At 48.3% G+C, this 12,260-nt stretch overlaps 4 protein-coding genes across 4 annotated transcripts; all 4 read right to left on the bottom strand.

The window, feature by feature from the left end:
* Positions 1–209: 209 nt before the first annotated feature.
* On the bottom strand, positions 210–2,348 carry xanB (isocyanide synthase xanB; the record flags this gene model as incomplete). Its single annotated transcript, XM_056707478.1, has 2 exons — positions 210–1,735; positions 1,787–2,348. The coding sequence occupies 2 exons, from the start codon at positions 2,346–2,348 to the stop codon at positions 210–212; spliced, it is 2,088 nt and encodes a 695-aa protein (XP_056571780.1).
* Positions 2,349–3,429: 1,081 nt separating this feature from the next.
* On the bottom strand, positions 3,430–4,134 carry xanA (isonitrile hydratase-like protein xanA; the record flags this gene model as incomplete). The annotated part of the gene is made up of 1 exon (XM_056707477.1): positions 3,430–4,134. One exon carries the CDS (start codon positions 4,132–4,134, stop codon positions 3,430–3,432), a length of 705 nt encoding a protein of 234 aa, XP_056571779.1.
* A 1,278-nt stretch (positions 4,135–5,412) lies between these two features.
* On the bottom strand, positions 5,413–8,030 carry N7489_001721 (putative C6 transcription factor; the record flags this gene model as incomplete). The annotated part of the gene is made up of 4 exons (XM_056707476.1): positions 5,413–6,514; positions 6,568–6,793; positions 6,847–7,106; positions 7,174–8,030. 4 exons carry the CDS (start codon positions 8,028–8,030, stop codon positions 5,413–5,415), a joined length of 2,445 nt encoding a protein of 814 aa, XP_056571778.1.
* Positions 8,031–9,955: 1,925 nt separating this feature from the next.
* Positions 9,956–11,625, bottom strand: N7489_001720 (uncharacterized protein; the record flags this gene model as incomplete). The annotated part of the gene is made up of 5 exons (XM_056707475.1): positions 9,956–10,528; positions 10,578–10,661; positions 10,736–11,024; positions 11,078–11,188; positions 11,255–11,625. 5 exons carry the CDS (start codon positions 11,623–11,625, stop codon positions 9,956–9,958), a joined length of 1,428 nt encoding a protein of 475 aa, XP_056571777.1.
* Between the last annotated feature and the right edge of the window lie 635 nt (positions 11,626–12,260).

The raw sequence follows: 12,260 nt of genomic DNA, 5'->3' as shown, positions 1-12,260 counted from the left end.
ATTCAAAGATACCAGACAAATCTATTGAATATGGCATTGAAGACTTGTGTAATTGCATCAAAATACTGGGCAATTTCACGCAATTTCACACCAAATAAGCCAAGTATATGAGAAAGGAAAGAAAACGAGTGACCAAGGTCTGACAGAAACGAATGACAGAAGACACAGAAGACAAGGTCAAAGATCAAAAGCCAAGAGATCCGAGCATCTCAGTCACAGTGAATTCGCCACAGCTCCCGATCACAGTCACTGATATATCCAGTGCGAGTATGCAGCATGGCCGTGTTATCACTAACCAGCAGATCACCCTTCTCCCAAGCAAAGCGAAGACAAACTCTATAGTCATATATGATGCGATCGACAACCTTAACCAGCTCATTATCATCATTCTCGATTGTAACATCACAAGTCGAGAACTTGGTCTTGGTCGAGTCCCACGGCTGATGCCAGCGGAGACACGGCAGTCCAGAGACAGGATGTCTCACGATCAAGCGCAGGTTCTTGAGCTTCGCGTCCCAGAACCCGTCGTTATCCATAGCCCAGGTAACCTTTTCAAGACGCTCCGCGGTCCACGGAAGAGGCAGGTACCGGAAGAACAGTCTCGAGCTCGCAAACAAGGTATACCCATTTCCCTTCGGCGCAGTGGCGGGACAAGTGAAGAACTGGTAGCCCGGCGGGTGTTGGACTTTCTTCTTCTCGCCCGTTTCTGGGTCGGTGATCTCGTCGAATTTGAACATCCCATCGAAATGCATCGGCATGGCCTCGTTCGAGGTCACGTTGTTGCCCATCTTGTCCGAGCGGCCGTTGTCCCGGACCTTTTGGATTATGCCGAAGCTCCATGGGAGAATACTGCCGAGCTCTTCTCCCTTTTTGACGTAGAGTTCTTCTTCTAGCGTCTCGGAAAATCCACGTAGGACAATTGGCGACATGCCGTTCGATAGTTGGCGGACCTTTTTCATGGGGATGGAGCGGATGGACGGTGGTGGATTGACATTGTCGATATCGGCCGGGCGGATGATGAGTCCGCAGGGATAGAGATGCTCGAACTTGACGGATAGGCCGTCCTCGGTCCAGTCGAACAGACTTGATTTCTCGCGGAAGTAATACGGTTGTCCGTTCTTGTAGATTAGGTCGTGCGTGTCGCGTACGTCTTCGGCGTGGACGGTGCGATATGAACCGTCCAGGCCGACTGCCACAGATGAGTGCCAAGGTGTGAAACCCAGGGCGCCTCGGATTTGTGGAATAAGCGAGACGGAAAGTTTCTTCTCCCCTGCGGACTCGTGGATGGACAATCGGACGTAGTCTTTGCGGTTGGCTCTAATGGCTGCCGCGAACATCTTGCCCCGAATGATCATCTGCCGTGCCGTGTCGGCGATCTGGGCTTGCCGAGCGCGTTTTGACATGGTTTTGTCCTTGTCTTCCAGATGAGCTAGATCTTTGGTCAAAAACTTGATGTAACCGCGATATGTCAGGCATGTATCATTGTCGGTTTTGATGGCCTCCGTCGCGTCGAAACTCGGGTCAGCAAAGGTGTACATCAATTCTCGACGGAGGCAACTAGCGTGAGCCAGATATTTTGCCTTTGCAGCCTCTGGGGTTGTAGATGGGTACCATGGATGCTCGAGAAGTTCGAAAAGACGAATGAATTTGACATGATGAAGCTCTTTCTCGATGGCCATTTTTCGCAGGGTCTCTCCATAGTCCCAAACGGTTTCATCGGGGACGCCCAGAATGTCTGGTCGATGTCAGTATTGAATGGTTATGGAAATAGATTTCATTTTCTTACCATTGTACACAAGTCCATCCGAACTGATGTAGACATCGGCACCAGGAGCGTATACTTCACCGATGTTTTGGCAAAGTCCGTTCAAATGAGCCAGGGCCAACTCTTCGCCGAAGTCGGGCATAGTGCCCAGCACTTTATTGCGCGCATTAGGTGACTTGAAAGGAAATGCGGGCAAGATCATCCGGATTGGCTCTTGTCTGACGATTTGCTCCAGGACAACTGGAACAAAAGACTCGAAGCCCTTCCAGGAAAGACCCGCCTTCTCATAGTCAACACCGTAACTTTCGATGATCCTCAATACCTCCATGGCCTTCAACTCATTCTCAGATAGGGTATGCGAGCTCTCAGTGGCGAGGGATCCGTTGAGCCCATTTTGTTGTTTGATGCCATTGCCGTTTGAGGTAATAGAAGGTTCGGCGCTGTCATATCCAGGCTTAACCTCCACAGTCTCGATACCGACTTTCTGATTGGGCATTCCCTTATCCAAGGAGGAAATTCCATTCCCGAGCTTGGGGTGGAATGTAGTGGGAACAATTTCCGCACCTGGTGCCAAGGCGACCATTGTGACTCGAAGGGAAATGTATGTTGCCAACAGAGATACTCGGAGACAAGCACTGCTCTACCCAGAGATAGTGTAAGATAGAAGCCTAAATGAGAAGTAACTGGATTGGTCTCACTTTAGTCCTGAGGAAATAGAGATGTTTTATCCAGAACCAGATGGTGCTATATAACCAGCATCAGCCAGAACACTGACCTCGACAGAGGAAATCTGGAAAGTTCAACCCTCCGGTCCGATGACTGTAACTCCTGATGCGGACTAAGAAGTCGAGTCTTAGGTTCAACCTAGGGCATCCCAGACTCGAATGGCCATCACCCTGTACAACTTGGGGGTACGTCTTCATACTATACTCACCCCATGAATGAGGTCATGGTGGAGGAGATTTGTTAGAGAGCCTTGGTCAACTTAGTAAAAGGCTTGAGGTTGAATTGTGAGCAGGTCGAATCCTGAATCTGGGAAGTTAAAGCCCAGAAAGCTTCACTTATCCTTTCGGTAGTGTCAGCACAGCTCGCGTAGAACCGAATGAGATGGCTTGAGGGATATTCCCAGAGTAAATGTGAAAAAGCCTCGATTATTTATTATATCTGATGACTAGGTATGCATCCATGTTTCAGATGCATTGGACAAGTGAAAGAGTTGTGCCTATATGTCAACGAGAATAGAGGGCTGATCTCGGGATCCCCGGCAACCCGCCAATGCTGGGAAGCGACAAAACTTAACTGGGTCATCCTATGCAGATTCAAGACACATGTAACCCATTGTGACTTAGTTCGCTGGAATCTGAGCGGTATCTGAATGGCAAGGGAAGTAACTCTATGGTGTCTTGGCCGTTGATGAAACGTGAGATGTAAGATTATGAGCCCAACAGTGAGACCCTCCAAAGCTGAGGCGATTAAGGCATGTTTATTTGCAGGATTTCTACCGTGACATGTACATTGGGGTCTACACGGTCAAAGAATAGTACAACTAGAGAAGTATATATTGTCTAATTGCCAAGCGCACGTGTTGTGATACCTCTTCTGCTGTGTTCCGATTCCACGGCTGTGCTTGATCAGCAATATAGCATGACCGCTTGGCATGCAGCTCACTCTTTGGCCTCGCGCCAATCGTACTCCATAACCCGAGTGATAAATGCCGCCATGTCAGGTGTTGTCAATTGACTAACAAGGTAGCATGTGGCGTCCAAGCCTGAGCTTACTCCTCCCGCCGTCAGGAGTTGAACACCGCCACCCTTCAACAGACCCCCGTCGAGATATCGCTTGTGCATTACTGTCGTCGTAGGCTCACCCGGAGCATTAAAACGAGCACAAATATCTCGAAGTCTGTCAAGCGCATGGTGGTGGGTCGTCACAGTCATTCCGCCGAGTACACCTGCGGCCCCGAGCAGAAAGGCGCCGGTGCAAACCGACAGCAAAGTTCGGGTGCCTGATGACGCATCTGCAGGAAGCGCTGCAAACTTGCGAATCAAGTCAAGCTCCGGTGTGTTGGTTTCGATTAATGGCTGCACAACTGACGGGGGGCCACCTGGGATGACTAGGAGATGAAAGTCTGAAATTTGATCGATTGCGTCTGGCAAAAGCAGGTCTGCGTGAACTGTAAGCGAATTCGCAGCACGGATTGCAGGGCTGCAAGCGACGGTTTTGATTTCGAACATTCTGTCGGGTCTTTCTGGGTTTCGGTTGTGCGAGACATGGGATAGTACCTCGATCGGGCCCGCGAAGTCGAGGATGTCTACGCCGGGAAATAGGAGGACCCCAACTTTGTAGTACTTGGAAGATTCGGGAGACATAATTGCGATGATAGATTGTGATCTGGTCTTGCGAGAGGTACAGAGGTAAATGTCCTTTTGGTGGAAAAGTGAGAGAGATAAATAATAGCAGTGGGATTCCTCCAGCTGATTCTGGGTTTTGCTTGAAAGAAAATCAGGCTGAGGTGCATTTTACCTCGGAGCGTTTCTGACTCTGCTGACTCCGAAAATAACTGCCCTGGTGCCTTCGTACTACGCTGGTCTCCGCATTCCCCGATTCGACGGTTGGAGGATGTAGGTCTAATAATATCGACAGTTGTAGAGAAGGTGATGTACCTAGGTAATGATCTCACATTGATCTCATGAGCTACTAGATAAGATTAAAACGATAGAACTTTGAAGAATCCAATGCAATGAGAAGATGAAGAGAGACATAAAAGGTTGCCTTATGTCCCTTCTCAGTTTCAATTAATACAGTAGATCCTAGTCATCTGGTCATATCTTCAACTGGTCTTAACGTATACCTAGATCCCAGAACGCCAGCATCCCCTGCGCCAACTCGATACTCCATCGTCCTACTTTCCCTCGACTTATGGCTAAGGAGAGTGGTGCTCAAGAAAGCCCCTGATGTCTTTGTCTGGCAAGATGGGGATATACTCAAGTGATATAAGTCACCGCACTAAGATAGGAATGGTGCACTTCAACTGCTATGGTTTAGCAAGAATAAACTGAAGCTATTAGGCATCCATGGTCTCCTTTGTAGTTCATAATCGAACTTCCGACCTCGTCAACTTCCTACATATGTACCTACTTAGGTAGGTAGGGCCTTGAGGTTAGGGCTAATGTTAGTCATGATATAGTCACCTACCCCAGGGGGCGTCCACCGGTCAGGTCTCTGGACATATGGGCCCACTCTGGCTTCCCGCTATTCAGACAGTGAGATCACGGAGCTAAATGCGAATCCAAAAGGGTGGGGGGGGGGCATGAGTTGACTAAAGAATGCAGCAATTCTACTCCAAGCCCCATAGGGCGATGGCGTCTTTGCGTGAGTATCGGGCTACGGTAAGCATATTAGACCCGAGGTATCGCGATCTAAGATTCTGTAAAAGAGATTATACACACGATAATGTCCAACAGCGCATTTCGCACTGGAGAACCCATCCAACTCGTAAAAACAGCCTTCCCCCCGGACAAATGTAAGGAAATAAAGTTGCAAAAATTAAAGACAATTATGGGTGGGCCAAACATAAACTCCGGCGCCGCGCTGAAGAAAAACAATGAGAACTAAACGGTTTTCTGGGGACAGATCGCCTCCGATCACTAACCCCACAGGGGTGGATGAATATACTCTGCTGCACGATCCATTATATTCGGCATCGTCCATTCACCACTATGAGAGCTTTCTGGCGTAGGGGGCGGGAGAGAACCAGCACTGGGGGTCATGTTTGCCTGCCCAGGAACAAGTGTTCCCATAGATGAAGAGGCCGGGTTGAGGTTTGGATTAGTGCTGGAGTACGCTGGTGTACCATTCTGTCCCATTCGAGGACGCGTGGATCCACGCGGATTCCCAACTGCAGCAAGGAGCTTTTGCAAAGCACGATGTGTCTTCGCTAGTGACTTGGCCCATTGCGTTTGTGTATCAGGGGGTATCCCAGCCGGAGAAGTTGGATCCACCGCAGGAGCGATGGGACCTGGGGCATTCGTGGTGCCCGTGATTGGGTCGTAAGTGCCGAGGGGTTGGGGTGGCGATGTCATACTGGCCACAGTGGGGGCCTCATTGGAATCATATGCACGTTCCGTGCTTGCCTTCTGGGCGATGATGCCCTCGAGTGAATGGAGAAGATTCCACACATTCGGGTCCGCTTTCGCCTCATCAATGACAGCAAGCAAGAATGCAGAGCTGATCGCCCGCTGCAATAAGATCCAAGAACGAGCTGCGTGGGAGCTGATGTTGTGCATTTCAATATACGCTTCAACAGTCGTCATCAGATTCATCACGCAATTTTCGCGCATGCTGGCTGCGTTGGCATCACTCAAATCAGCCATGGGTTTGAGCGCTGGCCGGCAGAGCTCAGAGGCGAAATAAGAAGAATGCAATTTTAATACAACTCGTTCCAGATGTTGCGTGGGTGTGGAACAACTCATTGCGTCTCGCAGGTATGGCTTTGCTTCTACCATGATCTTCTGGATGCGGTCTTTGTATGTTTGTATGCTTTCCACGCTTATCTGCGCGTGTGGGCTCAGCATGCGAATGCGGACAACCTCTAACGCAAGAGAAATGACACGAGAGAGAGTTTCAAAATAGGATAGGTCACCAGGTTGGGCGCCATCCCTATAAGCGATATCTGGCTGGCTCACTGCAGTGGTGGAAGGCCGATCGTAGGAGAGCGAAAAATGGCTGTCTTGCCATGCCATGGACCACCTATTCATGTTAGCATACGTACTTTCCGGTTATGATGGGGAAAAGTTTCTTACCAGACGTGTCGTCGGCGGTAACGTTCAGGTGACGAAAATCGACTTGACTCCACATGGAGGCCAAGCGCCAAGCCCATGCGAAGTGTCATGCCAAGCAAGACATAAGAAATTCCCGGATTCATGTTGTATGACAAGACGTTTCCGATCACAAGGAGAGTTTGAATTGCTTCAATGGTGGGTTGGGAGAGGAAATTTGTCATGCGCAGGCACTGGTAGGAGCAGCACACTATTTGGAACGTTAGTCAACGACTCGTAGCATCCCTGATGTGGATCACATACCATAAACTTGTGAGGTCAATTCCCTTTCCTTGCTCCCATAATCGGATGACTGGCATCCTGAGGCAAGGATAGCGAACAGTAGTCCCAAGTACGCAATGCTCACGCCGAAAGGCTTTTGTGCTTGGTCTGCATCAGCCAGGTATTCGCCACCGATAGAGGCTCTTGTCTCCAGTAGAAGCTCGAGAGTGTTCTCAAACTCAAAGATGTCCTCTAAAACAGGATATATGGCTCCCGAGATGTCCCTGTAGTAGTAGAATAACCTATAGCGAGAAAGCAAAGTTAGCACAAACAATCCCAGTCGGAAGTTCGACCCAAAGGACTACCCACTCTCTACACTGTTGATCACTGGGAAGAGCGCTGCAGACAGCAGTTACGTCAAACGTTGACATATCGGATGACCATAGATCAACAAATGGATATGTCGCAGACTCATTGTCCAAACCGAGCTTGGGTAGTATCCCTCCTTCCAAAAGTGCTTGAAGCTGATCAGACCCGGACTGATTGTTCAGAATATAAGCCAGAACAGATCGCGATCCCAAATGAACAGTGCCTTTTCCTAGAGTATTAGCAGCGTGGATGCCCTCGCGTTCTGGCGAGGCACACTTGGAACGGGAACCTGCATCGACACTCTGCACGCTTCGGGTGTCCATGGAGGTAGGGAGACCGTCTTCCGCCCTCTCCAGCCCAACTCGGAGGGAGGAAATAGTAGACTCCATTTCCTGCAATCTATGGCGCACATTATCCCATTCCTCGCGAGCGATTGAAACACGACCACCGCCTGTAGCAGGCACGCTCCGTCGGCCCAAGGCTGGCTCATGTTTCACTTCCGCTGGTGCTTCGTCGTATGCATATGTGGTTGAATATTCAGGCACGGGTGCCGCTAACGCACTGGAGCCAGCGCTCTCTTGAAAGGCTTGCGATCGTTTTTTGGAAGGGCGTTCGTAAGAGCAAAGTTCTGCATGGTCGCGCTTAACGCATCCGTCACACGGCAGATTGCGATCGCATTTAACCTTGCGCGCATGGCATGGATAGCAGGCTTTGGGCTCACGGGCCTTGCGCTTCGTGCGGATGATCGCGTCTACCTGAGACTGCGGCAAATCGGAGACTGCTCTGTTGGGCGCTGCAGCCATGTCGGAGGCAACGGAGGGCGAGAATGAAGTTGATGGTGGGTAAGGCGATGTCATTCTGACTCGAAGAAAAAAATCGTCTTCAGCACAATATATCCAAAGCCGGTCTTGAAGTTTGTCGTGTGTCGGCCTATACAGCAGTGTTTCATTCGGTCATTGGCAGCATGGAGGTGAAGGAGCGGAAGCGGTTTGGGAATGAGTGATTTCAACACATTGGCGACAGGTATAGTTCCATAAATTCATTAGTTAAACCAGAGCAGCATGTTAGGCTATGAAAGCTTTGAAATTGCACGCGATTTGATTTGTTCAAGGAAGCTGGGATTAAGCGCCGGCACAATACTACAAGGGCACGTGATGTGGGGCGTCCAAATGCGGAAGAAAGCCCTACGTCAGTATTGTCTATGGGAATCGACTCGGTATAATTTCGACATGGGATATTTAGTAGAAGATACACTATATAACTTGTAGGGATTTGAATTCTTCCTACCCTTCTCGTCACGTAGTGATATATACGGTCAAATTCAAGCACGTCACTTATCGCGTAACATCGTGAGTGGCCTAAGTATCCATAAGTGTATGTGTCGATCGAGATCATAAAATGGAATTATCGGCAAACCTAGGGCATCCAGAGATAGCCTCAAAATATTATCTAACTAAACCGACAGTACAGACAGTACCCAGGGTATTAGTACGCCCTGTTCGAGCATCCATAGATGACTATATATATTCGTAGCAAGGCACCATAAGAAATGACCAGAAGAATAATACCTTCGAGCAGACAGTCTAGTTTGTACAATGATTATTATGTCCTCTCCATCGTTCTACTATTATCAATGTACACGTCTTCACCTGACTCTCAGTCCCGTTTCCAACTTCCAGTTTTCCTTTCATTTCGCCTTACACTCTTGACGCCTCTTTCTCCCACAACTATCCACTTACCTTTGCGCGTTTTACGCCACACAACTTCCTATTATAATTGTTATAGTCTAAAACTGAATCCTACTATTGACGAAAACCAAATCGCTTCTTCACCCTTTGTGATTCGCCTTGATGGGCCACCAATCGTTGAGGGAAGATCCCATCACCACATATATCTATGAACTCTATGCCCACTAATACTGTTGACTTCTAAGGTTGCTGATGCCAGCTTAAGTCCCGTTACGTGTATAATGGTCAATTGAAAGTGCGGTTTATAGGGATTATTGTAATTTTTGCTCTATTTATAGGCGTCTAGAAAGTCATCCAAAGACGCGTCCAAGAGGCATCATTTTTCTACCATGCGGAACGAACGGCACATTGTCCCGCCTAACAGATTATATCGAACTTGTCTTTAATATAATTGGCAGACTATACGTAGGTAGGTGTTTATTATGGGCTCTGTAGATGAACGTGAGGAGACTTCTTCCATAAATGATTGGTCTATTGTAAATAGTCTGGTATGACCTCGGCAAGTCCTACCGCATCTAGCCAGGGCACAACAGAGCTCTGCGGACTATGTTGTAGTTGATTTGCAGCTATAAACCGATTTGTTGTGCGGAGTACCCGGTACTACGTAGCCCTTTCTAGGGGATTTCCAAGCCCCTATTAATACAACCATAACCTAAGGAGAACCCGGTAAGTGATCTTGAGTATTTCGACTATACCAGCTGCTTATTGCGCGATGCATTATTGGTTTGTTAGGTCCGCGGGCGTTCTGAAATGCTTGGCTAATTGTGCCAAGCGCCCAACACACTTTTACTGGGTCGATCATATTTTCAAATAAAACCGCATGTCTTTGACGTTATTACACACCCAATGGCTTGTTTTATCGAATCGCACACAAACTCGGAATTGATGTCGGCTATCTGGGGAGATTATGATGTCAAAAGAGGACTATCCCGGTGCTTATAGAAACAAATAAGACGCCATTCTCCTTCTCGTAGCTGCTTGAAAATAAAACAAAAGAGTAATTCAAGAATCAGATAGCGACATGGCCTTTTGTCCTATGGTACTACCTCGGGCATCTTTTGATGTAACGCAGGTGCAGGTTCTTCATCATCTCCAGGAGCTCCACGAGGCAGCACGGAGGCTCGGCCGCCTGGGTCTAGGGGAATTTGGGCGATATTGTGAGCTGGACCGATTTGAGAACTTCCAGAAGTTCCTGTATCAGGTATAACGCCGATAATGTCAGGGTAGTCAGACGCAATATACAGCCTGTCATTGTTGCGCGGGGCTGACGCTGTGTATAGCACTTGCCGTAGCCATGGGCCGTCCAATCTATGACCCGTGTCACGCCAACCTCGTAACACATTACATTGGACTCTGACCCATTCTGTCATCATCCTTCTTTGATAATCCAGTACGGTAACTTCAACTTCAATCACAGGATTAATCATAGTGCTGCCATCGACTAAACTTGCTGTGGTTAGCCCCATGACCGGGGGTTCAACCGTCGATGTTCCCATAATATTTTGAATATCACCCTCATATAGTGTCATCATGGATGCCCCCGTGTCAAACACGAATTCGAGGTCTGCGTACCATCTTGTACCGGGGACGCGAATGGCAATCAGGTACTAAGAACAAATCAGAATTGGTCAAATAGGGGGTCTTTCGGGGGCATACACTGCGAACAAACTCTCCATCGGGCGGGAGTAGTCCCTCGTATATAAGCGCCACTAGCGAGTGTCCAGGTCCCGGCCCAACCAGCTATTTGCGAACATTTTGTATTATTATGACTGTCTAAAAGAAGAAGGAAGAAACGGACTTCAAGGGCAACTCACTCCTTCCATCCAAAATCCGGTTTTACCGGAATGATGCGCATTGAGGACCTCGAATTCATCCCAACGGAACGGTCTTGGCTCACACAATTGCACACCTTCAAACCAATAAGTGACCAATCCTAGGTTCCAATGAAGTCGTCCTTCGCGGTAGGCCTGCAGCAACGCCCGCACATTAGGGAGCTGATTGAAGTTGTCCGAGCTTTGTAGCTCAACTTCAATGGTTCTCAAGACTTTCAAGCGCTTGAGGACAGCCAAACTATGGTTCCCAGGTTCCGATGCAACCATTGCACTGTGGGTCATTCGATCAGCAACTCATCTGTTAAGGGCTGTAATTTCTCTTACTTTCGCTTGGCCTGAGAGATTTCCAGTCCCTTCAGCCGATGCTCAAATATATGAGGCATGATATTCTCCTTGATTCTCACGTGGCATCTTTCAATTTGTGCATCGACATCACTGTCATATCCATTAGTGTGGGGTCAAATGAGTGGTAGATAGATACAGATGACACCGCCGACTTACTCTCGGTCAAGATCCGGTTCAGTCATGCTCCAGCCTGGAGGCAATTTTTCAGGATCTATCAGGGGACTGGATTGTCGTGGCCATGGCTTCCTTTTCGCCCGTGCTGGTGCCGCTGGCGATTTGAATCGACCGACGTACGACGTAGCAAGATCCGGAAGCAGCATATCAATTGTAAAATTTTTGTCTCTTGGGATGTCACTGATCAGATCGTTCGCGGATGGCACATATTCGGCTTGTACTTCGCTGGGCTGTCCTTGCGCGGCTTGGCGTTTCTTTGCCTTTGTCTCCGGTGCCTTTTGGCGTTTCCTTCCCCTCTGTGGATTGAATTCCATCGGTGATTTTGATTGTGATTTTGCCTTCCTTGCGGGCATGACTCTGGTGGGCGTTTTCTCAACTACATGGCCCTTTCTCTTTCTAGTCAATGCCGTAGTTGTACCTTCCATATTGAATAAGGGGAGCTTGATGCAGCCAGATTGTGGGCGATGCTTAGCAATAATATGAGAAAATGATTCAACGCTTTAGAAATAGCGAAGATTGAGAGAACGGTGCGTTCTTCTTATAGCTCCAATGCAACATGGCGAGCACGTAGTAACAAAGACAGACTTCGAGAATCTTTCGCGTCAGGGGTCGAGGGGCTATACAAAGAGAAATAGGAGCACATGTTCGCATCAAAGCAGTGTGGAACGTGCTCAGTTGGGCCACATCAAAGAAATCTTCGAAGTTTGAACTAGCCGTAAAAAGATGGCTTTCGGAACATGAAATGAAGGAAAATTATTCTTGCTCCAGCAGCCCGATGCGTCTGTTTCTTCGCTTCGAATCCCAGAAATCTCTTTGTGAGAAACGTTCTGACATGGAAAGAGGGAAAAGAACTCAGGTAGGGCAATGTATTCCCGCATTTTTCTGCGTTAAGAATAGATAGGGGACCACACAATTCTTTTACCAAAAATAGGGACTCTCGCTTTGTTATAAAATGCAAATAGTTGCGTATAGCGGCCCTTAAGAGGCA

This window comes from Penicillium chrysogenum, assembly GCF_028827035.1.
Source record: "Penicillium chrysogenum strain IBT 35668 chromosome Unknown utg000001l_segment0_segment0, whole genome shotgun sequence".
In the NCBI taxonomy this organism is placed as follows: Eukaryota; Fungi; Ascomycota; class Eurotiomycetes; order Eurotiales; family Aspergillaceae; genus Penicillium; species Penicillium chrysogenum.
This window is presented reverse-complemented; position numbering and strand designations above follow the sequence as displayed.